At 36.9% G+C, this 27,722-nt stretch overlaps 2 protein-coding genes across 9 annotated transcripts in view; both read right to left on the minus strand.

Annotated features, from left to right (window-relative positions):
• Positions 1 to 1,037: 1,037 nt before the first annotated feature.
• Positions 1,038 to 8,537, minus strand: LOC132126996 (uncharacterized). Its single transcript, XM_059538615.1, has 3 exons — positions 8,221 to 8,537; positions 1,437 to 1,741; positions 1,038 to 1,324 (listed from the first exon to the last, which is right to left on the minus strand). The coding sequence occupies exons 1-3, from the start codon at positions 8,535 to 8,537 to the stop codon at positions 1,038 to 1,040; spliced, it is 909 nt and encodes a 302-aa protein (XP_059394598.1).
• The window catches only part of LOC132127735 (HMG box transcription factor BBX-like), a 44,170-nt gene continuing 20,081 nt past the window's right edge, over positions 3,634 to 27,722 (minus strand). For 4 of the 8 annotated variants that reach the window (XM_059539798.1, XM_059539796.1, XM_059539797.1 and 1 more), the window contains 11 exons: positions 21,101 to 21,181; positions 20,835 to 20,909; positions 20,667 to 20,744; positions 20,082 to 20,159; positions 14,688 to 15,549; positions 14,150 to 14,288; positions 12,674 to 12,822; positions 12,407 to 12,496; positions 11,834 to 12,028; positions 8,709 to 8,904; positions 3,634 to 8,628 (listed from right to left, as the gene is read on the minus strand). In XM_059539798.1, the coding sequence (XP_059395781.1) occupies positions 8,547 to 8,628; positions 8,709 to 8,904; positions 11,834 to 12,028; positions 12,407 to 12,496; positions 12,674 to 12,822; positions 14,150 to 14,288; positions 14,688 to 15,549; positions 20,082 to 20,159; positions 20,667 to 20,744; positions 20,835 to 20,909; positions 21,101 to 21,181 (2,025 nt within the window). In that variant the 3' untranslated portion in view covers positions 3,634 to 8,546. The remainder of the gene's footprint in view (positions 8,629 to 8,708; positions 8,905 to 11,833; positions 12,029 to 12,406; positions 12,497 to 12,673; positions 12,823 to 14,149; positions 14,289 to 14,687; positions 15,550 to 20,081; positions 20,160 to 20,666; positions 20,745 to 20,834; positions 20,910 to 21,100; positions 21,182 to 27,722) is intronic. The other 4 variants (XM_059539800.1, XM_059539801.1, XM_059539799.1 and 1 more) reach the window with 4 other exon arrangements.

The raw sequence follows: 27,722 nt of genomic DNA on the forward strand, positions 1-27,722 counted from the left end.
TTTTGAGTAATGAACTTCCTGTCCATACATCCACCCACAATCTGATAACTGATGTTTCATTTTTTAAGTGGACTATTCTTTTAAGGAGAGCAACCCTCATGAACATTATGTATGTACAGCACCAAATCATATGACACCTTCAGCTTTCATTTTATCAAAAAAAATAAATAAAATTAAATTAAAAAATTAAAATCTAAATATTTTTGTTTAGTGATCCTAATTAAACATCACACCACATGAGTTATGTATTTAACATATGCATTAAAGCATACAGTGAAAAATAAAAGACAGTATATTCCAGCAAGAGAATGACTTAATTTCTTCTGATGCTCTTATGCTGATGGTCCTTATCTGCAGAATGAGACAGGAGTGTTTGCAAGCATTAGTTCAAAGCTAAAAGAACTCATGAAATGTTTTAACAATAAAGACACATTTCTCATCCATAGGTTCGATATAAACAGATTTGTCAGCTTGGTCTTTTAAGCTCATATTCAAATCAAATTAATTAAAGATTTTAAAATCTTTGATTTTACTGAATGGCAATAAATATTTAGATCTTATTTTTAAACAGTCAAATTTTGCATACATCAATTGAGCAAAATGCAGTTTGTCTTACATAGCAATATGAAGAACATCATCCAGATGAATACGATGCTGATGATGAAGATGCTGAAAAGGACCACACAAACTGGAAGATGGATCTCATTTTGGCCTGCTGGATTGGTCGATAAGGTATATTTACCAATAGGTATATTTTTTATTGACATTTTTATGCTAAGTTTGTTTATTTAAAAAAAATTTTTTATATTACACTTAATAATTTGCTTTTGTAAAATTAAAGTTCAAGGAAAATTACACACATCCATCTAGAGTACCCTTTTGTGTTTCATCATGTTTGGTATAGTGAGTTCCAATTAGTGCTTCTATATGAATAATAATTTTCTTTTTTTCTCATTTTAAAAACATCCACCTTCATGACTGAAGTCAAGCTTAATGTTTCTGCTGCTCTAGTTTATCCTGGTTAAAGCACTAAGAAGTTAAGGCCCACCTCTGTAAGAATCTTTCTGTGAAGTGAGTTGTATACTTCTTTGGGTTTGTGTGCTCGAGTAGTTGGCGTAACAGGTGACTTTGTCTCCATCACTCCAGTCAGGTTTACACAGACGCAGCTCACTGTTCATGGCATTAGATGTGAATGGATGAAGTGACCCATGACCCTCTCTGCTCCAGGTGAAGTTCACCAGCTCAGACGTCAGACCCTCCATAGAGCAGAGCAGATGGATACAGCTGTCATTACTGCTGTTCAGTTTCTGCAGATCTGGACAAGCTGCAGTGGAGGGAGATGTTATGATGTTTAGATGTTAATTTCTGACATCTAGGCTAGATGGCCTACAAGAAGTAAACAATTAAAAAAATAATAATTTATGAATGACACTTACGTGCAACTTGGAGTGTCAAATTTGTGGTATCGTCTATTGATGGTGGTGGAATTACTCTTGTTATTTTACAGCTGTAAGTACCTGAGTCACTGAACTGAACATTTTCTATACTTAGTGTAAAAGACTTGGTGTTGAATTTGAAACGAGGAATGCATTCTCCAATGATAGATCCAGTATTGTTCTTAATACTCCATTTACAAATAGTTGTGCTGCTTTCATTATGTTTTGTCCACTCTACAGAAACTTGTACACTGTCTTTAGGAGGTGAGTGGCACGGCAGACTGACAATTTCTCCTTCAGCAGTTCTGAAAACAAAAATACCTGTAAAATTAAATTAAAAGGTAATTCAGCTTTTTTTAAATATTTTTTTTTACTTTCTTCTGTATTATTTATTATTTTTTTCATTCTATGTGCACAAGTTAATAAACTTTAGAGTTTAGAATTAGTCTTCAATAGAAATCTACAGCAAATGGTCTATGAATGATAATGAAACACTGTTCAAAATTAGGATACATTTTGAATGGGTCAGTTGTATTTATTTTTTTTAAGAATGTTTTTCCAAAGAAAATAAATAAATAAATAAAACAGCATCTAATAGGTTTAATAGATAAATTTTAGGTTCTACATTAGCCAGAAACATTGTTTTCAAGAGTATGCTTACATTAATTCAAATAATTGTTCTGTTAAAAATATTAATAACTAATAATAATAATCAAATTCACCACAAATATCAGTTACTTACCCTCACATGCACACAGCGTGAAGTTGAAGATGATAAAGATCAAGTGGTAAATAGTCAATAAAGACATCATTGTAATCACTGCATGCAGAGTCTGTACTTCAAATTTAAACTGTAGGTTCCTCCACATCTAAATGAATGAAGGCGGTACCTGAACTGTACTCTATATCACAGAGTGCTCTAGTGCCAGCTGCACTAGCCTAAATAAGAGAACCACAGAACTTCTTTTTCTATTATGGGTATTTTAACCTTTAGGGTTAAAAAAAAAAAATGTTGTTATTAATTATTTAGAGCCCTAAAATTAATGTAGAATTAACAAAGTAACTTAATTGAATAAATAAATTTTTTAAATAAATAATTTTAAATAATAATGTATTTTATTGCCAAGTTTAAGTTGTATTTATTCCTAGTTTTATCAAAAATGAAATCACACCATCAGTATCATTGAAATATTATTCTTTGGTTGAATTAATATTTTAAATAACATATAGTTTTAATAAATAAAAGAATGGTTATTTTAATGCCAAGAAAAAAAAATGAAATAAAATGCAGCAAAAAAAAAACAAAAAAAACCATTTCTATCAGAGACTTTCATGAACTGAACGCAAGACTACAGGCACACATATTCATATGTATGTTACTTTAATAGACAGTGTTATGACATAAGACTCAGTGAGAAGGGCAATGGCAAAGGGGTCCCTCTCTACACAGGGGATCAGTAAGGCAAGGCTGCATCAACAACTGGGCTGTAACAATCAGATCCATACACTGCATCATACAGTACTAGTGACAATAATCAGATCAAGCACACAAGTATAAACTCCTTACAGGAATCAAGAACAGGATCTCGGGTAAGCGTTTAAAAGACGGCACCACAACTGCATCTAAAGCCATGAAAGTACATTCTTGTACAGAGCAGAGAAAATCCTCATCGTTGACAGGGTGCATATTCAAGGTTATTAACACTCTAAACGAGTCGAGAAGGTGAAACGGAGAAACATTTGGCAACTGATATCCGTGATTGCTGCTATTGCATGATTCGGGTCTAAATGTGTAAAAGTGAAAGATATTTGAAGTCAGATATGATGGTGGCAGCTTCACTGCACACTTCGGAGGTCAGGGTTTGTGTCTCGAGGATGACTGGAAGTTTTTACAAATTATTTACGCAAGGAAGCAGCCTAGAATTCCTCCATATAAAGCCACCGCATACAGAAAGACTGGATTGGAATTAGAAAAATACAGGTACAAAATCCATTACATTCAAGAGACAATCTAGCACAAAAGGGTAATATCATAATCTTTATAGCTAATATAGGAATTTCTGTTTTATAGAGGCATTTTGCTAAGAGGCATCTTCTAAATAGAAAAAAGAGGGGTGAACTTCATGATGGGGCATCATGGAATGGGATCAGATTCTAAAGATGCATCATGCGGGGACATTCAAATGAGCTGTTTTAGCATTCAACGCATTATAATTCTCGCTAGCAATGACAATTTGTTAAAATACACATATTTCCCCCTCTGGATATGCAGGGGTCATGATAAAGAATGACAATCATGAGGGGACACTGGTGAAATGGGATCAACTTTATGGGGTAATTCACACAAAAATTTAATTTTGGCACCATTGATGCACCCTCATGTAGTTCTAATTCACCTTCCTTGCGTAAAAAGACATTTTAAAGAATGTCCATGCTGCATTTTTCCATACACCAAAAAGCACAATAAAAGTTTGCAGTATTGACCTACATTTCTGTTTACACAAAACTATTTTATGGCTTCAGAAGACTTGAGTTGGAGTCACATGAAATACTTTTATGGTGTTTTTGTCATTTTTTATTGTGAAAAGTGCAGCATGAACATTCTTCTAAACATCTTTTTTGCATGTTCCACAGAATCATGTAAATACTGAAACATGAGCACAAGATGACAGAATTGTATTTTATGTGTGAACTGTCCCTTTAAGAACGTGATGTTTTGGTATGGGTTTAAGGTGCAAATATTGTCTTTCTAAAATAGTTATTAAAAAGGTGCCAACATTTTGCACGCCACTCTCACTGCAGGTTAATTCAGAGGAAAAGATTAGAAGAATTAGTTGTGCTGATAAAATACATTTGAAACCTGAAGACGGCTCCGCTGGCTAAACTCAGCGGAATAAATCCTGGCTTTCTGCATCATGAAATTTCCCTTACAGACTATTTTCGCTTTTCTTTGGCAAAAGTCTGAGAGAATGATGTGTGTACAACAAGTCTCCTGATCGCCGGGAAGAACTTAAATTGCGTCTGAGGCGCATTATGCGCGAGGGAAGACGTCTTATGGTAACTTCTTGTGAACAACAAACATTTGAGACGCGGATAAGTCGCGTTTTTCATAATCAACCATTCTTTGAGGAAACGTACTGTCAATTTCGTAGAAATGTACGTAGTATTCACACAGAAACCATTTTGAAACCAAGTGAATTTGCAATGATTTTTTTTCAAGGAACGTTTTCGCTTTGGCGCAAAACTCTAGATTGTATGATAACTATTTAAATTAATAGAGTTTGCTTGCGAAATTTCGCTGAGGTAAATGTGACCGCAATTTTAGGCAGGGTGGACAAAGTTGAACTTTTCGCAAGGATTTTTCGTAAAAATTAAACAGCGCCCACTCCAACTAATGATGAAGAAGGGATCATTTACGATAAGATCACTGATTTGTACATAATGCCAATCAACTGATTCAAAACAGCTGAGGAGGAGGTTAAGTATCTTATTATTTATAATTCATAACATTTTTACCCTACTATAACTTTGAAAGTTTCATAAGCGGGGCCATACAGGTGATTTATAAAACTAGCTTAATAAAATCACACTTATAAAAGTGATTAGGGCCTGATTTTTCAGGTAAACATCATCAATGTCTCACAACTGCCTCAGGCACAATTACAGCCTACAAGCTTTCTATTACTTAAAATACACTGAGGTTTAAACCCTTGGCTTGGAATAAATGCCTCTATTGTATAAATAACAGGAAAGTGGAACATTCAGACACAGATCTCGCACACCACCACGCACGCCAGACATAGGCCATATGCAACAATGCGGTTGTGTTGCACGTGCACGTCCACAAGCAGAAACTAATCATCTAGAGACGGTGCATTCTTTATCAGTGCTTGTTGGCTTAACAGGTAAGCATAGGTATGTATATATATACAGATATTTGTATTTGAGCTTTTGACAACAGTCTCGATCCAGTAGAGCACACCTCAGGAAAGGCTGAGGTTTTTAAACGAAATGTTACGAATGAAGCGAGGAAAAACAGTAGCGCCCTACAGAAGGTGTTCTAAGGAGAACAAATTAAATACAGTATTTCGAAGAAGTACAAAAAACCTTATTAGTTATAAGTTCATAAATTCACAGACATTCTCATTTATAGAAGAAAATCGAAGCAAAACAAACAAAAGAACATCAATCGTCTTATTAAAAAGGAAAAAGCTTGAACAGTGAAAGAGTGTGCGGCTTTTAAACCTGTGATCTGGCTTATAGTATTCCTTCATTTATCTAATCTAGGCTCCCTATGACCTCAGGAGGGGGTTCAGGAAGCGGAGTCTGAGGTTCGAACCAGCCCAAGAACCCAGGGAGCTGTGCACTGCAGTCAGTTTCTAAGTAGAAATGTTTTCTAGTAATACATCCAAACTTCCTTAAACCAAGATTAAATTCCCTGAGAAGCAAAACTGCACAAGATAATACAAGAATAAATCGAACAAATCGGTTGAATGAATGAATCCGTTTAAGCAGAGGAATCATTCATGTTCCTTTTTTTCCAATTTATAGGCACTCACATTTTAATAAAGACTTGTTTTGGTTGTGAACAACACTTGTGGTTTTTAAAGATTCAGTTAAGTACAGTAAATGATTCAGAACTTCCTCATAACTCACAAAATGACATCTGCATGTCAACACTTACTGGCATAATGATGCAACCTGCAGAAAAGCACACTGAATGAATCAGTGAAGAAACGTTTTAATTAAATAATAATAAAAAAAGATTCACGTAAATCAAAACCCAGCCCCTTATCTTGAACTAGTTTTATTTGTCTTTCTTTTTCAGTATAAATGAAACAAAAGGTCATGAGGTTTTTGTTTTAAAAAAGGGAGAGGAAAGCCAAACACAATTTTGCTTCTCAGACAAACTGATCTTGTTTGAAGAATTTGTGTAGATATATTTACCAGACAAACATACTAATAAGAACATGATTGTTTGCGATGTGTCATTGACACACAGCACACGATCTGGTAGAAAGATCAGAACATGACCCTGAAAGGGTCTGACTCACATGTGCCTAAAACACAGGATGTGCACGTCGCAGGAGAACATGCTATGCTGACTCCCACGATTCAAGGTGTCTGTGTGTGTCTGTGAGAGAAAGAGAGAAAGAAAAACTTTTCCTTCTACGTCAATCCCTGTTTTCTTTTCCTCTCAAACTCTCTCCCACCGTGTGCTTGGAGGAATGGACAGAATCAGCAAGATTTTTAGCTGGAATGGCACCTACAGCCTCAGGTACAGGAAAAAAAAGAGGGCTGAGTATCTCAGTGATGATACAAAAGCTAACTTAACACTAAAACAAAAACAAAACTTGCTATTATAACGAAAGCCAACGACAACTAAAAGCATCGTCTACGGTAGCTAAAAATTAGTGCAGTGTCTATTATTAAACTATATTAGAGAGGAGTAGCACTCTTTTGGATTAGCCAGCAAGATGCTACACACTGCAGTAAGGTCAAGTATTGACATAAAATGCATTTTTTCTTTCAAGTATCGCCATACTGCTCTGATAATGAACTCATTGTTAGCTGTACATGTCGAAGAAGAGCGCAAAGCTTAAAGTCGCAAGATCTGGTGAGTCAGTCAGAAACACTTGTAGGCAGGGTCTTAAATTACCTCTTTTCATCTGCCAACAGTTAATCAAATTTGCAGACCAGAAATATTATTTCTGATTATTTCACATTACAAAAAGATGTATATGAAATGTTATTTTATTTTTTAAATATACATTACCGTTCAAAAGTGAATCTTTTTTTTATTTTTTTGAAAGAAATTAATACTTTTATTCAGCAAAGATGCATTAAACAGATCAAAAGTGACTAACATTTATGATGTTACAAAACATTCCTATTGCAAATAATTGTTTTGCTTTTAAACTTTCTACTCAAAGAAAACTGAAAAAGTATCAAGATTTCCACAAAACTATTAAGCAGCACAACTGTTTTCATCATTGGTGAGAAATATTTCTTAAGCACCAAATCAGCATATTAGAATGATTTCTGATGGATCATGTGACACTGAAAACTGAAGTTATGATGCTTTGCCAGCATAGGAATAAATTACATTTTTAAAATATAAAATAAATTATTAATAATATTAGAATATATCCCTTTTTTACTGTATTAATTACGGATTAAATAAATACAACACTGGTGATCATAAGAGACTTCTTTCATAAACATTATTACAGATCCCAGTCTTTTGAACGGCAATGTAAATGAATATAATAAAATATTCAATGCTTTGTGAAGTGTGAGTGAGATTTTGGACCCTGCTCAACAACCGCAGCGCAGCTTGCGCAAACATCCGGCTTCCCCCCCCAACACATCGCTGCTGTCTGTGAATAGAAAACAGGTGTTTTATCTCTGAACAACTGTCTTCTACAGAGGCACCGGACACATTGAGGGTCATTGCTTGAAAGAAAGAGGCATCTAGGTATCGACTGTGCATTATGAAGGTGAAGGTGGTGCTTCTGTGCAGAGAACGAATCTGAACAGGTTTGTGAGGTATGAGGCTGAGATTAAGCAGTCTGAAAACACCCATTCTCTTCACCATGTAAGATTCAGAGCAAGAAAGGGGGGCAGGAAGCCACAAAACATTCCTCTGACCGAGAGAAGGTGTATGCTGCTGTGTGAGAAAGACGTTTGTGCAATGAAGCTGACCAGGAACAGAACCATAAGATAGAGAAAGACAGAGAGGGAGCACTTGCTTCAAATGCACTTTTTGTAGGCAAAACTTGACCTTAAATAGTAGACATTTCTTGCAGATTGTAAAGTCTGATAACTGGTCCGGAGCCACCAGAGGAAATAAGCATAGGGACCAGAATTGGCTCCCCCAGGGCCCTGAGGGGATGAGAGGGAGGGAGGATGGGGTTGGGTGTAAGGTGAAAGCTTCTGGGATAAAACATCTTCATCCGGCTCAGAGCTTCCCTCATCCCTTTCCAGTCTCTCTCGCTCTCGTTCGCTCTTTCCCCCTGGCATCTGAGGCCAAGGATCAAGATTAAGGTCCCAGCATGTCCGTACATAAGCCCAGTCTGGACTAAACCCGTCCTGGGCCATGCTGAGGCCTCACTGGTCCGCACAGGAAATCAGCACAGGAGCCATGTCCTTCACTTGACCTTCAGTGGGGATGCTCACAGCACGCTGGGCTCTGGAACAAACACACAGGAGGTTATTATCAACAGACACATACACCATCTTAGCCATGAGACTGCAGGGTTTCATTTCTACCTGTGCACATTCTCCATGGCTGCAACCTCAGCCAGAGCAGCCAAGCTGAAGAAAGCCGGCAGGCCGCCGGACGCATCCGTCACGTTCGATTCCGCTGATATGGGGTCATTGTAGCAGACCCCCCTATTGCATATTGTCTCTTGAGAGAATGGCTTTTCATCCTGATTCTTGCTCTGATCCTTGGATTTATCTTCTGCTGGAATAGAGAGTATAAAAGAATTTAGACTTTTAACAATGTTTTTTAATTAGCAGCACGGCAGCAATTAACAATCGAAATAATTCTGGGGAATGCAAACTTACATTATATGAAAAATTACATATAACTAGCTAAAAAATAAATAAATACATTTTATTCTGCACGATAAAGATGCACCGTGTTGAGACGACAGCTTAATGTGGTTTATTTTATCTTAGTACTCTTTTGTTGGTGGCCACTTTTGGTTGCGGTATACAAACGTGAGAAAATATATCTGTGAATAGCACATTCCTACTGTGGTAAGTGGTATTAGTGGCTAACTTTATTCTAACATGATGCATCTGTAAATTCAATCTAAATTATATATTATATTGTTTTTATTTTAATATTATATATATACACACTCAACGGCCACTTTATTAGGTACACCTGTTCAATTGCTTGTTGACACAAATTGCTGATCAGCCAATCACATGGCAACAACTCAACGCATTTAGGTATCTAGATGTGGTGAAGAAGATTGGTTGAAGTTCAAACCGAGCATCAGAATGGGGAAGAAAAGGGAGTTAAGTGACTTTGAATGTGAAATGGTTGTTGGTGCCAGACAGGCTTGTCTGAGTATTTCAAAAACTGCTGATCTACTGGGATCTTCATGCACAACCATCTCTACGGTTTACAGAGAACGATCCGAAAAAAGACAAAAAATATCCAGTGAGCGGCAGTTGTGTGGACTAAAATGCCTTGTGATGTCAGAGGAGAATGGGCAGACTGGTTAGAGATGATAGAAAGGCAACAGTAACTCAAATAACCACTCGTTATAACCAAGGTAATCAGAATACCATCTCTGAACGCACGTTGAACCCTGAAGAAGATGGGCTACATCAGTAGAAGACCACACCGGGTGCCACTTCTGTCAGATAAAAACAGGAACTGGAGGCTACAATTCACACAGGATCAAAATTGGACAGTAGAATATTAGAAAAATGTTGCCTGGTCTGATGAGTCTCGATTTCTGCCGAGACATTCAGGTGGTAGGGGCAGAATTTGGTGTAAAGAACATAAAAGCGTGGATCCATCCTGTCTTGTCTTAGAGGTCCAGGCTGCTGGTGGTGGTGTAAAGGCCCAGTATACTTCAAACGAAACTGAAGAACGAACTGACATGATGTAATTTCGAACTAAACCAGGCCAAAACGAAGTTCATTTTGGCAGTTTGAAATGGCTCACCAAAGCGAACTTTCTGGGGGAGTTCGCTTTGGCAACTAAACACCTTTGAGTTTCTATTGGTCCGTGGCAGTTGCAGTCATTAAGGAGAGCAACATCTCCTGAATAAACTGGAGTGCAGAATAGCTGAGCTGCACAAATATATCCTCACCTGTACGGTCGCTCGCGGACAGACTTTAAAGATGAAGAGACAGTGTTTCATTCCTAGAAAGAAATAGCAACGAAGCTTGGTGTCGACGACCCAGGGTTATGCAAAAAGTGAAGCAGAGAAACATCTGAGACAAGTCTTCAAAGCCATGAAAAGAATGACAGGAAAGAGTAAAGATATAAGATAGCAAGTACCAAATACATGTTTCAAATAAATGTTGCACCATACTGCTGCTGTTGTTCTTTCAATAAGCAAATTTAAAGGGTATACAGTAAATGAAATGCCAAACAAATATACAATAATAAACCTTTGTTTTTATGAAAACAATGTATCCAGTTTAATAAAATAAATGAACATGAATCAAATAAAGCAACAAACTGATTCCAATATTTTTCCCCCACACCATGCTAAAGTTTTCAGACTATGAGCCATTCACACTTCTAACGAATGAATATGGTTCTTTTGTATTGCAAACATGATACTTCACTCGGAACTGCTGCTAATCATTATTCTTTTGTTTATAATATTCTGACCACTGGGCCCCGTCACACACCTAGATTCTGTACACTTTTCACACATTTCATTGTTGTTTTGTTTAGGGGATACACGCGAGCATTGTGACATGTTCAAATTAATTTACACCCTGCCTCCAGCAGCGAGGGGGTGTTGGAAAGTTTGTTAAAAATATACCGTCACTCAGCCTTTTCAAAATTCTTTTTGCACTGAAACGAAGAACGAAAACTTACTTCGTTTTAAGTATATCGGGGCCTTAATGGTGTGAGGGATATTTTCTTGGCACACTTTGGTCCTCTTGGTACCAATTGAGCATTGTTTAAATGCCACAGCCTACCTGAGTATTGTTGCTGACATTGTCCATCCCTTTATGACCACAGTGTACCCATCTTCTGATGGCTACTTCCAGCAGGATAATGCACCACGTGACAAAGCTCAAATCATCTCAGACTGGTTTCTTGAACATGACAATGAGTTCACTTTACTCAAATGGCCTCCACAGTCACCAGATCTCAATACAAAAAAAAGCAGCTTTGGGATGTGGTGGAATGGGATATTGGCATCATAAATGTGCAGCCGACAAATCTGCAGCAACTGTGTAATGCTATCATGTCAATATGGATCAAAATCTCTGAGGAATGTTTCCAACACCTTGATGAATCTATGCCACAAAGAATTAAGGCAGTTTTGAAGGCAAAAGGGTGTCTAACCCGGTATTAGAAAGGTGTATCTAATAAAGTGGACAGTGAGTGTATATATAATATAAATTTATATTCAGCAAGGATGCATAACTAAAAATTTAATTTTAATTTTTTTCCCATTATTTTTCCATTTAAAATAAAATACTGTATTTTTGATTGAATAAATGCAGCCTCAGTGAGCAAAAGACACTTTAAAAACAAAAACATTAATTCATCCTTACTTCTGAACAGCCATGTACATTGGCAAACAAAAGAAGAACATGGGTGTAGAGCATTTCTGCAAGAAACTATCAGTTTAGAAATCAGAAATACGATGTTGTATCAGGAAACTGTGGCTTGAGCTCACCCTGTGCAGGTGACACTCGGCCATCAGCCGTGCGCACCAAGTGTGTGATTTTACTCTTCCTGGCCTTCCTCTTCTGACTGCCCACAGGCATATCCAGAACCTTCTGGGGTTCAGGAGAGGGAGACATGCATGGACTGCCCGACTTCAGCACTGGACTTGATTCTGCACCCACAGTTGGGTCAGTTGGGACAACGTCTAAAGGAACAAAGGGGAGACATGTGAAATATGTCAAAAATGAGACCTAAAAAAACCTAATGCAGATGCTTGACAATGAATGATGCTTTAGGATGTTGCATTGCATTTTACTTGTGCCACTTGTACTACAACCCCACCAGGTTGCATCAAAAGTATTTACATAACTGTGACACTTGTGCCCCTTTAAGATAACCGGAGTATACAGTGGCCTAGATATGACAGCGTTCCCTGCTATGTGGCAGGAAACATTGAGGCACAATGGGCTAAACCACGGACAAACAAAAAAAAAAAACACCACGCAAGCACAGTTTCCAGCACTCGTTCACAGTCTTGCCATCTGATGGCTGGACTCTGCTCTAATGGCTGTGGGGGCGTCACCTTTGTCTGCGGCACTGGATTTCTCCTTCCTGTGTTTGTACTTGTTCACTATCTTGTGGAATAAGGTCTTTTTCTGAGATGAAGATGAACCTAATTTCAAAAGCAATAAAACAGAACAAAAAAACACAACACAGCATGCTATGTTAGATGGAAGTCATGTCATTCTGAACATGAGATGACTACTTCCTAAGAAAGTAAGCAAATGAGGAAATGAGTGTGGGGGCCAGGAGGATGTGATGTCAGTTTCCATGCATGCAGTGAACTCACCCTTGCAGGGTTTGGGTGGTTCAGGAGGGCTGGACGTACTGTTTTTTTTCTTCTTGGTTACCGCCACGCTCTTTTTGTCAAAAGTCAGGGGGCTGTACTGCGGCAAGCTGTTGAACTTTTTCTCAAACTCCTCTTCAAGCTTTCCTAGTCTGTGAGTTTTATACACATTAAAACATTAGCCATCTGTGCAAAGTCTGCTCATATGGATTTAACGTCTGCTAGATAAACTGACTTGAATATTGCACAAAGAAACACGATGCAATGTTCTTCAAAAATTGTATTCTGCAATTTTAGTCTGAAACTGTGATCAATGTGTATGATACATGCTTGAAATGTACAAAACTCGTAGGACTACTTACTTAATCAAGCTAACCAAATGCACAGAAACTGAGAAATGCGTTAACACTCGTTAAATTAACTTAATAAAATAAGCAAACCCAAAAGTTAGCCTCATCGTCAAATATAATGATTCAGCTAATATTAATTACATTATTAATCAATAATCTACAGTGCAAAACAAATCACAATTCTGAAAACAAAATAACAAATTAAAAACGCAAATCTAAAAAAAGAATTGTAATTTGTTTTGTACTTTTCGGCCACCGTAATAATCAATGTTGAATCAGGCTGCAACTAATCAACTAAATCACTAAAAATCTAAAGTCGACAACAAATTTGTAATTTATTTCAAACTAATTGTAACTTCAAATGTACTTACTGACATATCGCTCAAGACTTACTGCAATAAAATGTATAATTAAACTTTATTTCGAGTACTACTTCTGCACAATGCATACTTCTTAATATTAAACCTAAAACATGTTTAAATGGGGATTGGATGATCTCTGAATAATGTCAGTTTTTAAATGCTAGATATTTAAAGTGTACCTGAAGCATACTTGTGATAGTTCCACTTTAGCACAATCAAATATAATTCAGTATATCTTTAGTTGGACTTTAGGGCTACTTTCACAATTAAAGTGAATTAAGTACAAAATTAGTTTAGCAGAATTCAATCATACCAGTTTAGTACACCAAAATCCCAATTGCAGGTTTTTTTTTATTAAACACATAAATATATAAATGCATTTGAATATTTATTTTTCTCTAGGGTGTTTAAGCTGTTCTGTTACTTTTTAATAATAGAACATTTGAGTTAGTTTTGATAGTCTTAAAATCTATTTAAATTGCACTTTTAATTAAATATCAAATACATATGTAATTTATATTTAAAACTCAATATATAACCTACATTCATTATTATATTTAGGTGTTTTTATAGCCTTGAATTTGCTTGTTGTTTGAAGGAGCATCGGCCAAAAATTTTTTTTGTTTTTTTTCTCTCAATAAAATGTGACCTGATTGATTGAGAGGAAAAAAAATATCCCATTACAAAAAAAAAGTCGTTAGTTGCAGCCCAAATAAAATATACTCCTCTGCAGATTGAGTTATGTGATAGGAGGATTTACAGCTCACCCTGGGGTGGTTTCTTCTTTAGACTTAGACTTCTTGAGCTTTTTTGGGTTGCTGGTAGCAACTTGAGAAAATCCCCAGCTCTCGTCATTCCAGCCGCCCTCATGATCGGACACACTTCCTCGCATGGAACCTCTTTTCCCTACAACACAGAGCAGAAAACCAAACAGCACTTTTTCATTCACTGTATCACCTGATTTTTGTGTATATGTGAATTACCAATTGAGTCTTAAGTTAAAATGTTATTGATATTCAGTATAATATGATATAAAAATAAACATCATGATGTTGTTACTTCAGCTTACAAGGGTACAAGGCCTCCTCAGAGAATTCTAGGAAGCACAACCTAATCTATTTCTGTGTTATTGGCATATTTGCAGAATAATATTTAAGAGATATAAATGGGCAAGTATGTTTTTCCATGCAACTATTTGCTCCACATGATCAGTTTGAATTAAAGTGTAATGAGTTTCAAATCCAGTCACACAGCACCTATGACTAGATCAGCAAACAGGAAAGGAACCTGTGTGAGGTGCGTTACCTCTGTCCACATTTGCTCTCAGTGATGTAAGCATCCCTTCGGACACCAGAGTCTTATAAAGCGCTCCTTTACAGCTTCGCTCTGACTTCCTGGACCCACAGGTCTCCGGCTTAACCTCTTGCTCTCTATCTTCCTGTCTGGTTTGAGGTGGTTTGGAGTCTGTGTCATTCTCCTCCAGTTCTGTAGGATGAAGAGGAGAGCAGTGTGGTGTCGTGTCCTCCACACCAACAGGGGGCTCCACCTTCATGTCTGGCTCATTCTCACACTCATCTTTAGGGGTCAGAGGAGCTTCTTCAGTTTTCATCTCTACGTCCTGTGGTTTATAGGTCTCTTCATCCCCTTGTTCATCGTCTGTTAACTTCAATTGTTTTTTCGGTTTAAGTTTTGTTTTCTTCTTCACCGCTGGAGATTGGTGCATTGTGGGGCTGCTCTCACTCCCTGAGGGATGAGCTTTCTTCCTTGGTGTTTCTTCTGAGCCCCAAGCACCTTTAGCTACTGCTTCGATGGTGAACATCACGCTGTCCAGGTCCGACTCCGGCGAATGTCGCTTCTTCGGCTTTTTGGGCGATGCAGGATTTTCATCCGATTCTTTATTTTCTTTCTTCTTTTTCTTCTTCTTCAGCGTCTTACACGGGCTGAGATAAGATGGAGTTGTGTCAGTAGGGGATGACGAGGTGGATCCAGAGGTAGAGGATGATGAGGAAGATGATGATGATGTTGTGGTGACAGGAAGTTCAGCAGTGTCTTCGTGTTCTTCGGTGACTCTGCTACTTAAGCTGTGCTGAGCACAGAGTGAAGAGGAACCACCAGAGGGCTGGGAGGATCCAGCTTCCATCTTTTCAGCCTCAGAAGCCAAACACATCTATACACACACACACACACACACACACACACATGAACATCAAGTTATGGAAAAATTATATATAAGCTGCCTGGAAGTCAACATGAGACTATGTTCGCAACCCATTCTAATTCACTACTGTGACATATTGCTAAGTGAAACATAATTAAAAAGTAGGCCCTTGGATTTTATCCATTAGTAAATGTTTGAATGTTGACATTTTTGTAGTTTCTATACTTTCGCAAATGCATTTTTTAAATTAGTATCTTTATCTTGTTTCAAGTTAAAACATCTATACATGTCTAAAAAATGTGAATCCATTGAATAAGAATTTTAAACTCATTTTCAGCACATATACTTAACCCCTTTCGCCCAGCATTATTGTGTTGGAGTTACAGCCATTGGCTGTAGCTATACGCAGCAACCCAAATATTAAAGGTGTAATGTCCGGTCAGCAGAAGCATAACATAATTTTGTATGCTGACGATATTTTACTTCTCTTTATTAATCCACAAATAACAGTACTCCCAATGCCCACATGGAAAGAACCTATATGTGGATATATGCGCATATATGAAACCTATATGCAGTGTATATGCACATATATGCTGCATATATGCGTATATATGCCACATATAGGCAAAATTGAGGTGCATATATGTGCATATACAGGAAATATAGGTCTCCTGTATTGCTTCTTCATATCCACATATAAGCCCTATACATACAAGATATGTCTTCTATAGTTAATGGCAGGATCTGGTCATTTTGTAGCTCATATCCCATTTTTGACTGTCATACATGATGTCTAGCTCATATTTTCTATCATCAAGGCAAAAACTAAGAATTAACGAAAAGAAATTATGCAAGATAATATGTATGTGCGAACATGTGAAATTGGTATCACATGTAATTGGCATGTTATGGAATTTAACTATGGCAATATATTAACATGATATACAGAGCCGGACAGTAACGGAGTACATTTACTTGAGTACAGTACTTAAGTACAATTTTGAGGGATCTGTACTTTACTCGAGTATCATTTTTGGGGAGTACTCATGACTTTACTCTACTACATTTGAGAGGCAAATATTGTACTCTTTACTCCGCTACATTTCTATCCATAAACGTAAGTACCCGTTACTTCTTCAGCCCCGTCCACACGGAGACGGACCCCCAATCTTTTTTTCCCTCGTCTCAAGAAATATCTGCGTCCACACGAAACCGATGTAGTATACATGCCAGACCAGCATGTGGCGCTGTAATTCTGCCACAGAGATACATTAAAAACGGAAAAGACATGGATTTGCTGCGCGTGGTACACAAACAAACATGGAACAATACATTTATTAATCCGTGTTAATGTTAGCGTTCAGTGTTTGTTCATGTTTTTGTTGCTGTTACGTGATGTAGTGGTGTTTGACTAGGGGCGAGACGTGGGCTGATGACGCCATATTTTCAGAAAATGTATGGATTCGCCGTCGAGAAGAAACGCAAAGGCGGCGTTTTCAAATATATCCACTCAGGGACCCGGTTTCAAAACATTGGTTTCACTCTTCCAAAACGCCAGATCCGTGTGGACGAAAATGCCTATCCGCTAAAAAATTTGTGCGCCGAAAAAAAAGGAAGAAATAAAAATCTCGGACACCCTATCAAACGTCATTGGATAGTGCAGGAAGGAAGAGGAGGAGGTGGCGGAGGAGGAGGACGATGATGATGAGGCGCATCATGACAGACCTTCAAAGAATAATAAAGATTTTTTTTTTTCTGTTCAGTTTTTTGTCTTATTTTTGTTCTTGTACTATTTGATTGTTCTTGTAAATACATAATGTACATTTCTATATTTTGGACTTTTATTTATGTTGCCTAGCAGGTTTTTTGTCTTATTTTTGTTCTTGTACTATATTTTTTGTTTTGTTCTATTTGATTGATCTTGAATAAATAAATAATGCACATTTCTATATTTTGGACTTTTATTTATGTTGCCTAGCAGCTATGGATTTTAATTTTACTATTATAGGTGAACATATAGGTACATATATACGTGCATATATGTACCTATATAGGTATATGTATGCACATATATATGTGTACATATGTGTACATATATGTGTGCATATATGTACATATATGTGTAAATATATGTGTGAATATATGTACATATATATGTTCATATATATGTGTGCATATATGTACATATAATATAGGAAAACGGCCAATTTTATATATGTCACATATATTAAAAACCTATATCAAAACCTATATTGAAACATATATGTTTATATAGGTTTTTTCCATGTGGGTGTGCACTTCAGTCGATGACTTTTCTCAAATATCAGGATATAAAATGAATTGGAGTAAATCAGAAGTAATGCCTCTGTCTAAAATCCATAATACTATGTTAGAAGTGCAATGGCCATTTCATTGGGTGTCATCTGGGTTAGTTGATCTGGGAATCAAACTTGTAACTGGATTAGAAAAAATTATGCAGGTTAACTTTCAACCAGTTATTCAAGAGATCCAAAATTTGTTACAGAACTGGAGCAAACTTATAATGTCTATTTTGGGTCGATTTAATCTTGTTAAAAGGATAATTGTTCCCAAAATTAATTATTTGTTATTATTAATTATTTTGTTCGGGGTTCAGTCTGTTTAAATCTAGATAAAAACACATCTCTTTCGCCAAGCATATGAAAAATGTATCTTTTAAATTGTGAATGTAGTTGCATCTGATCAAATGTGCATTTTTATTCTTTAGCTTGTGTTAAACTAATTTTACTTTGTTAGAACATCAGCTATGCTAATGATGTCTCTATTTTGTTTCTATGTTTTGCCACGGGATTTACATCCCGTGGTAACTAGGATTTACACAAGCTCCAGTCTGGATCCAGAACACCTGAGAAGAGATGATGCTGACCCTCAGAGGACCCCAGATGATCCTAACCTTGAATCAACAACAGAACTAAATAATTATTGCTACATGTGTGACTGCATCATATGATAACTATTAATTAATAATATTGATAGTTCATCGTCTAGCTGACTACGTCTTGTATTATTATTATTATTATTTTTTCTAAAATCCTGTCAAACATGCACAAACTACTAGCTACTACTAAATATTGTAGAAACATAATTTTCTGTAAAGTTGCTTTGTAACGATTTGTATTGTAAAAAGCGCTATACAAATAAACTTGAATTGAATTGAATTTGTCATATATGCTCTCCCTTGCATTACCACTATCACTTCTGAAGGAGTACAATAAGAATGTAGAATCCTTTATTTGGCAAGGGAAGAACCCCCTTTTTAATAGTACCAAACTGTATTCTGCAAAAATTTTGGGTGGGCTCTCTCTGCCCAGAGTCGACTGGTATCACTGGTCCTTTTCACTTTTGCAGACTAAAATCAATATGGCACCCAACATAGACCCTACGTGGGTGCATTTTCCAACAGAGGCTATCTTGACACAATAACATTTTCAGCCTAACACTACACAAGAACCCTGCTCTCTGTATGTTGGGTATTTTACCAAAAGACAGGGGCTTCTCCCGGCAGTCAATGGTGCTGTCTAGCTATGGTGTCTGGATTCATTTTGAGACATTGGAAATCTGTTATGCCCCCTTTGTTTGGTGAACAGCTAGAACTCATGTCCAACATGGCTAGCTATGAACGTGTGATATTTAGAGTCTCAGGATGACTTGATATGTATATGAAAATATGGGGTTATTTTCTTGCATTGACTGAGAAAATAGTATAAAGTGATAAGCATAATGTCAAATATGCTTAAGAGTGTATATAAAGTCTAAGATGTCTTTGTGTGTCTATAAGCAAAATGACAAAAATAAAAAAATTAAAATGTGTTTTGTACGTTTGGTAAAGGTGAAATACAGATAAAATAATTATGTATAATAATAACTATTTTTCAGCAAATAATTGTTAGTGGATTGTACTGGAATATTTTATTTATTTATAAAAAATAAATGTAATATTTATTAAATTTATAAAATATTTTATTTTTATTTTATTAATTGTATTTATTAAACTTTAATGATTTTATACATATGTTATTTTATGCTTTAAATCTAAGGTGTTTTGAGTTATCTTAGAGCATTTTGATAAAAAAAATTTTTTTTATATCTTAGCATAAATGTTAAATAAATGTTATCTCATTTTCTGAAGCAAAGTTGTTAAATGAGGTTTGGATACGTTTTGATTTTTACACTTTTTCAGAAAACATGTCCTGATGAATTGTTCACAATTACACCAGAAACATGTAATAAGAAAGGGTCCATTTGAATTTCATGTTGATTTTAAGATATATAAACACCCACTAGGTGGTAGCCTAAGCTTCAAAACTCTCCTAGGATTTATTACATAACGTTGCTTGCCATTGTTCATGCCAACCGGTCAACACCAGCCACTGCCTCACTGAGCTTTAATTCTGCATTATAACATCAAATACTGTATGTAGCATAAGATTCATCCTCCTGTCTCGCATCCTTGTGTAACCTGGGGCAGTGATTGTGCTGTATGAGGGCTGGTGATGTACCTCTGCGAGCTGGAAAAGAGCCGACTGGCCGCACTGCCTCCCCTCAGACGCTGACTGAGGCCTACTGGAGGAGATCTGCTACAGAAACACATTAAACACATATCAACAGCAATTAACAGAGGAAATGATAAAAAAAAAACGGAATATATTGTAAAAATATATAATGTAATGTAAGAACAGATTAACTGTAATAACTGCTCAAATTAAAAGTTAATAGTTAGCAGATGGCCTTTAGAGCTAATGAAACTGAAGAGAAATTACAAAAACTAAAGCAATGACTGACAGTTCAGGAGTATCAAAATGACTGTCTGGATGGAGGAAGTTGGTATTCTAGCAGGTAACACACCAGCAAAAGAAGAAGTGGGACATTTTATTGGCCAGGTTTCTGCTGTGTAAATATATATATATATATATATATATATATATATATTTATATATATTTATATATGCATAATGCATTTAAGAATAATTCCTTCCTAGCATAGCTTGACTGTATCTGCACTATGAGCGAGGTAAGTTGGGACAAAAACATTCAGAGTGGGATGGACAGGGGGTAATGGAGTCTCTAGGAGAGTTCATCTGTACCTCAGCCAGCTGAAACAAGGGTGATTTAACACAACTCTTGGGCAGGTCTGGTGAACTTGGCTGAGATGGTCCAGAGGCCTAAAAAGGAAATTCAAATGAACCGAATGAGCCTTCAATTTTAAATTCACAAGATAATGAAAATTAATGTAGCACTTCCAAACCCCTCACCTCTACATGTGTGAGAGAGCTTGTGTCCTCAGCGTTCTTACTTCCACCAGCTGGCTGCACTGGACTGGAAGAAATCTGAGGGGAAAGAATAAAAACAACAAAATGCATCTAGATCATTAAGTCATTTGGGTTAGGGTTAGGGTTCATTAAGTCATTTAGATCATTAAGCAAGTCACAGCCAACCACCCATATCTGAGACATCTCACTGCTAAGGAGGGATTTAAGGGTTTGTTATTAAAGACTGACAAGTCTTCAGGTGGTCTCACCTCAGCCAGCTGGAAAAGGGCTGATTTCCCAGTGTGCTTAGCAACATCTGTGCTTCCTGTCTGGGAAGAGCTTGAGGAAATCTAAAACGAAAGGACAAAAAAAAACAAAAAACAAAAATTGAAATAAGTAAAAGCAGAACAAAGCCATGAATGAAAACAACCTCGAATAAACATCTTATTTGAAATGACCACTGACATTTACAACTCAACACCTCCCTCTGTTGACAGTTTGATGGAAAAGCCACAGGTAGATTCCATAAAATAAAAAAGACCTATCAATTATGCTGTCTAAACAGGAAGTGACAGACAACAAGACAGCTTGAGATGTCTATGCTGGAAACCGCTGCACATTACCTCAGAAACTAGACATCAGCATTAGTAAAAAAGCTGAATAATTATTGTCTACTTTGTATTCACTGAAGTCAATTGATACAGCTTATTTTAGATACATTTACATAAATTATTCTGAATTACAGTTAATTATATATGTATATATAGTACAGACCAAAAGTTTGGACACACCTTCTCTTTCAAAGAGTTTTCTTTATTTTCATGACTATGAAAATTGTAGTCACACTGAAGGCATCAAAACTATGAATTAACACATGTGGAATTATATACATAACAAAAAAGTGTGAAACAACTGAAAATGTTTCATATTCTAGGTTCTTCAAAGTAGCCACCTTTTGCTTTGATTACTGCTTTGCACACTCTTGGCATTCTCTTGATGAGCTTCAAGAGGTAGTCACCTGAAATGGTTTTCACTTCACAGGTATGCCCTGTCAGGTTTAACAAGTGTGATTTCTTGCCTTATAAATGCGGTTGGGACCATCAGTTGTGTTGTGCAGAAGTCAGGTGGATACACAGCTGATAGCCCTACTGAATAGACTGTTAGAATTTGTATTATGGCAAGAAAAAAGCAGCTAAGTACAGGAAAACGAGTGGCCATCATTACTTTAAGAAATGAAGGTCAGTCAGTCCGAAAACTTTGAAAGTGTCCCCAAGTGCAGTCACAAAAACCATCAAGCGCTACAAAGAAACCGGCTCACATGCGGATCACCCCAGGAAAGGAAGACCAAGAGTCACCTCTGCTGCGGAGGATAAGTTCATCCGAGTCACCAGCCTCAGAAATCGCAGGTTAACAGCAGCTCAGATTAGAGACCAGGTCAATGGCACATGGAGTTCTAGCAGCAGACACATCTCTAGAACAACTGTTAAGAGGAGACTTTGTGAATAAGGCCTTCATGGTAGAATATCTGCTTGGAAACCACTGCTAAAGAAAGGCAACAAGCAGAAGAGACTTGTTTGGGCTAAAGAACACAAGGAATGGACATTAGACCAGTGGAAATCTGTGCTTTGGTCTGATGAGTCCAAATTTGAGATCTTTGGTTCCAACCACCGTGTCTTTGTGCGACGCAGAAAAGGTGAACGGATGGACTCTACATGCCTGGTTCCCCCCGTGAAGCATGGAGGAGGAGGTGTGATGGTGTGGGGGTGCTTTGCTGGCGACACTGTTGGGGATTTATTCAAAATTGAAGGCATACTGAACCAGCATGGCTACCACAGCATCTTGCAGCGGCATGCTATTCCATCCGGTTTGCGTTTAGTTGGACCATCATTTATTTTTCAACAGGACAATGATCCCAAACACACCTCCAGGCTGTGTAAGGACTATTTGACCAAGAAGGAGAGTGATGGGGTGCTGCGCCAGATGACCTGGCCTCCACAGTCACCGGACCTGAACCCAGTCGAGATGGTTTAGGGGTGAGCTGGACCGCAGACAGGAGGCAAAAGGGCCAACAAGTGCTAAGCATCTCTCGGGGAACTCCTTCAATACTGTTGGAAGACCATTACAGGTGACTACCTCTTGAAGCTCATCAAGAGAATACCAAGAGTGTGCAAAGCAGTAATTAAAGCAAAAGGTGGCTACTTTGTAGAACCTAGAATATGACATATTTTCAGTTGTTTCACACTTTTTTTGTTATGTATATAATTCCATATATAATTCCACATGTGTTAATTCATAGTTTTGATGCCTTCAGTGTGAATCTACAATTTTCATAGTCATGAAAATAAAGAAAACTCTTTGAATGAGAAGGTGTGTCCAAACTTTTGGTCTGTACTGTATAACCCAAAACCAGAAACATGATGAACTGGTTTTGATATAATGATTAAAGGTTATTTAAATACTGCATATAATGAAGTTAAGTCAGAGAAATCAATTCACATTTTTGATATTTGTAAATAAAATATTTGTTTTGTAGTGTTTAAAAGTTTGGGCTCTGTAATATGTTTCTCTTATGCTCACCAAGATTGCACGTAACTACAGTAAAAACAGTAATATTGTTAAATATGATTAAAATTCAGAAGTATCCAAATATAAAATAAAATGTAATTTATTTAATGGCAAAGCTGAAGTTTTAGCAGTCATTATTACAGTTATTAAGTTCAAAAGAAGTAAATCTGTTGGAAACATTTGCTTAAATGTTATTTTGAAAAATTTAATGTGTCTTTGCTGATTGTGTTTTGTGATAATTTAATATATATAAATAAGGTTCAAAAGAAGAACATTTGTTTTAAAGCGTTTCTTTAAATGTCATTTTTTTAATCAATATTTGTGTCTTTGGTGAAAAAAGTATTAATTTCTTGCAAAAAAAACCAAGTTATCCATAAAAATAGGACTGCTTTGCATTGGGCTCAAGAAAAATCACATACATTCACACAAAATATTATTTTAAGCAAACTGGAAAAATGAATTAACTGGTTAAGCTAAGTAGCACAAAAAAACTAGAAACATGACAACTACTGACCTGAAGCAACATGGTGTTACTTTTAATTTATCAGTGACTTGTAGTGCAATAATGCCATGCACAGTTGCTTTGGATCAACTTGTGGGTGAAATTTAGTTTGACATCAAGATTCAGAAGACTATTTCTGGTTAAACATTACGGACAGTCAACAGGTAGAGAATTCAGCCCTGTCCCCTCAATCAAGACCAAATAGATGATGTAATGTGATTTGTCTGCAAAACAACGAGGTGCTGCCTTTTGTTTTGTATAAACCTCCCGTGGCTCTCTTCAGTGACAAATGCACTGCGCCGAAGGCAATTAGGATCACTTAGTGGCAGGAAAATGGAATTTACAGAGGATTAACAGTTGTGAGAGTCTGAGGAACCCACAGCAATACACACAAACAACTCACATCCCTGATTCACACTAGGGCTGCAACTAACGATTATTTTGATAATCGGTTAATCTGTCGATTATTTTTACGATTAATCGATTAATCTTTATGTACTTATATTTTAGTTTTGCCCATTTTTTTCCAATTAAATTATTAACAAAGGGTCTTTATCATTCAACATAGACTTCTAGAGATTTATTCATTTTGAATTGTCATATGCTCATCAAAAATATACCTGGAGTTTTGTTTTATTATGTGTTAGTAATCCTTTGTCAAACTCTTCTGCAATCAAAACACTGACCCATACTCTAGCAAATTTCACAAGGAGATTTCAAATAATGTTTCCACCATGGCAGTGCTTAGGGCTCCTAAAGTAGTTTAACATCCTGAACAAAGCTTAAGGAATCTTTCAGAAAATATTTTTCACGAAGAATAAGAATAAAACTGAATAAATTTGCAGTACATTGCATTTTATAATTTTTTTCCTGTAAACACACAACTTATACCTGGTTGCTTTATAGCTTATGCTGTGAAATTGTAAACACTCCTTCGAATGAAGTGCCAGTGGCATGAAACCTGAATGGAACTCACATTTTAAAGTAAAATCAATCAGAAGGTTGTCCAGAAAAAAAAAAAAATTTGACACACACAAAAAACCTGCGGTGTGAAAAAGAGCAGTGAATACTTAGAAAAAAAAAGTGCATTTCAAATACATTTAAACATTTACCTCCCTCTCATTCAGTCATAATTAGGCTGCAAGACTGAATTATGAACTGGTAATCGACAAACTGATCACAGAACATGTTTCTAAATCTTTAAATGTTAACTGTTAAAAAGCAATGTTATTAGCTTTTACGACTAAACATTTGCAAACAACATTGTATTGGAGAATCTGCACAAATAAAAGTCTTAAACAGTTAAACAGTTCAGTAGTGCAGAGTTTACAGCCAGGTTACTCTTCTTTTTTGAAGGCTCAAAGTAAAGTTCTCCCACACTTTGGATGACTTCGTTCGATTAGTTATATCTTTCGGTTTTTTTCTTTTTCTTTCTCAAGCTTACTCCACTGCCGTCTGTCTCCACAATCTCGCTGAATGCTGCAGACAGTGTTGCCAACTTCTTTCAATGGAAAGTAGCTAAACCGTGCCTGAAAAGTCGCTAAATGCCGCTAGATGACTTCATATGCTAATTAGCATATTCATGACGTAAGTGCGTCATATTATCTTGCCCTTTCTGTGCTCATGTACTGCATTTTAATGCAGCCAAAATTCTCAATAAAACGTTTTTTTTTTTTATTATATGTTAATGTTTCTGTTGTCCGACAATGGAATTAATATTATAATGACTGAAACACGGTCCATTAAGACTAAATAACCAGCTCTAAAAGATGTTAATCTCTGCACTAAAATCCTATTCACGACATTGTCTAATGAAATCACATACACATAAGATTAAGACAATGGGTGAACTGTGATTTCGGCTATACTTGTATGTAAAATAGAGTCGGAAGCAACAGAATATCTTTTTTTAACTGAAAGTGCTGCTCTTCTAGAGCAGATGCAGAGAGAGAGAGGCGTGTGCGCTCGCTGGGTGAGAGAAAGAGAGAGAGAGAGAGAGAGAGAGAGAGAGCTCGTGCGGCAGTACCGGTCAGTCTCAAAGACTAAATAAGGTCTGTCAAAAAAAAGTCGCTAGATTTGTCGCTAGTCGCTTTTTTGGAAAAAAGTCGCTGAGAGGGTCTGAAAAGTCGCTAAATCTAGCGACAAAGTCGCTAAGTTGGCAACACTGGCTGCAGACGCAGTTCGGGAAGCTCTTTACATAAAACGAGGCCAGCTATTGGCTATTCGCTACTTCTCCTGCTGTACTGGCTGAATAAAACCTGCGGTGGCTCATTACTGCCACACTTTGGTCATCGCAGATTTAACATATGCACAAAATGAGCCGCTTACGGCAAATAAAAGTTGTTTAGCAACTAATCGATGACTAAATTAGTTGACAACCATTTTAATAATCTATTTTAATCGATTAGTTGTTTCAGCTCTAATTCACACACACACACACACACACACACACACACACACACACACACACACACACACACACACACACACACTTTGGCCTGGCGTCCTCAACGCCTCATAAAGCTCTACAATTTATAAAGTCAATGCACCTCCTTATGGCACACAAACCCAGTTTGGGGCCCAAAACAGTCATCCCAGTCTGTTTAGTCACAGCCCGCTGCGGCTGCCATATCCGTGGAGATGAGCCTGTCACAGTCTATTTACGTGAGCACTGATCATGTGCTCATTATATCCGAGGTCTGCCGTGAGTACAGAGTGATGCAGATTTGTCTCAATCACATCAAAATACGAGGACAAGAATCTAGACTAATAACTGTTATTCCCATCTAGAGCCTTCTTTGTGTTCCTGGTTTAAGAACTAATTTAACTTGACTGTCGTTATATTGACGCATTTGTTTCTACAGCAAGATTTGCAAATGAATATATGCAATTACACTTTAACCCATTCTAAATGTTATTATATTGATTTATTTGTGTTTTCCAAGGCTGTTTTGATCTGCATATGAGCTTCTTGCATTTGAACTACAAGAATTTAGAAATTAATTGTGGATAAATTGATATTTAATTTATTTAAAAAAAAAAATTAAGGGGTCATCAGATACCAATTTTCCACAAGTTGATATGATACATTAGGTTCTTAAAGAAAAGTCTGTAACATACTTTGTTTAAAAATTCTTAATGGTTGTGTGAAACAACACCCTTTTTACCTTGTCAAAATCAGCTGTTTTCAGCAAACCGTTTTAGTCCATGTTCCTTTAAATGCTAATGAGCTCTGCTAACCCCGCCCTTCTCTTCCATTGGATGACGGCAGAGACTGTTTGCTTTAGCCACAGAACTTGCTAATTATCATGTTAAAGGCGATTTGCCCTTGTACTCACTTCTGTAGGTGAGGCTGGATCACGAATGATTCGTCTAAACATAGACACATTTAGGTAGATCAGTGGCGCATTCCCTACAAAAACAAAGGTAATCCATTGCATCTTGGGAGGCTCAGATTTCAGGAATGAATGAGGACTGCTAAGTTCATTAATACATCCAACAACAAAACACCCCAATCGCTTAGGAACCATTCTTGTCTACATCTGCTCCGGCGGTGAAACAATGGCGGACTGATGACAGCTCACTCAGGGGTAAAATGCTACTGTCAATCAACAATCGTGGGAGGGCCTGGGTCTGTGTGACTTCACACAGACAGGCATCTGAGAATGGCTTGGTATGAGAAAGTGGAAATGATTTAATGAGATAAAAAAAAACACTGGGTGGATTTTTATCATTATAGGGTGGCTGTGTACAAACACTACCAACACACATTTCAAACAACCTGTCAAAGTTGTAAATGTCGCATGTCGCATCCGATGACCCCT

Source organism: Carassius carassius, chromosome 45, assembly GCF_963082965.1.
Source record: "Carassius carassius chromosome 45, fCarCar2.1, whole genome shotgun sequence".
Taxonomy (NCBI): domain Eukaryota; kingdom Metazoa; phylum Chordata; class Actinopteri; order Cypriniformes; family Cyprinidae; genus Carassius; species Carassius carassius.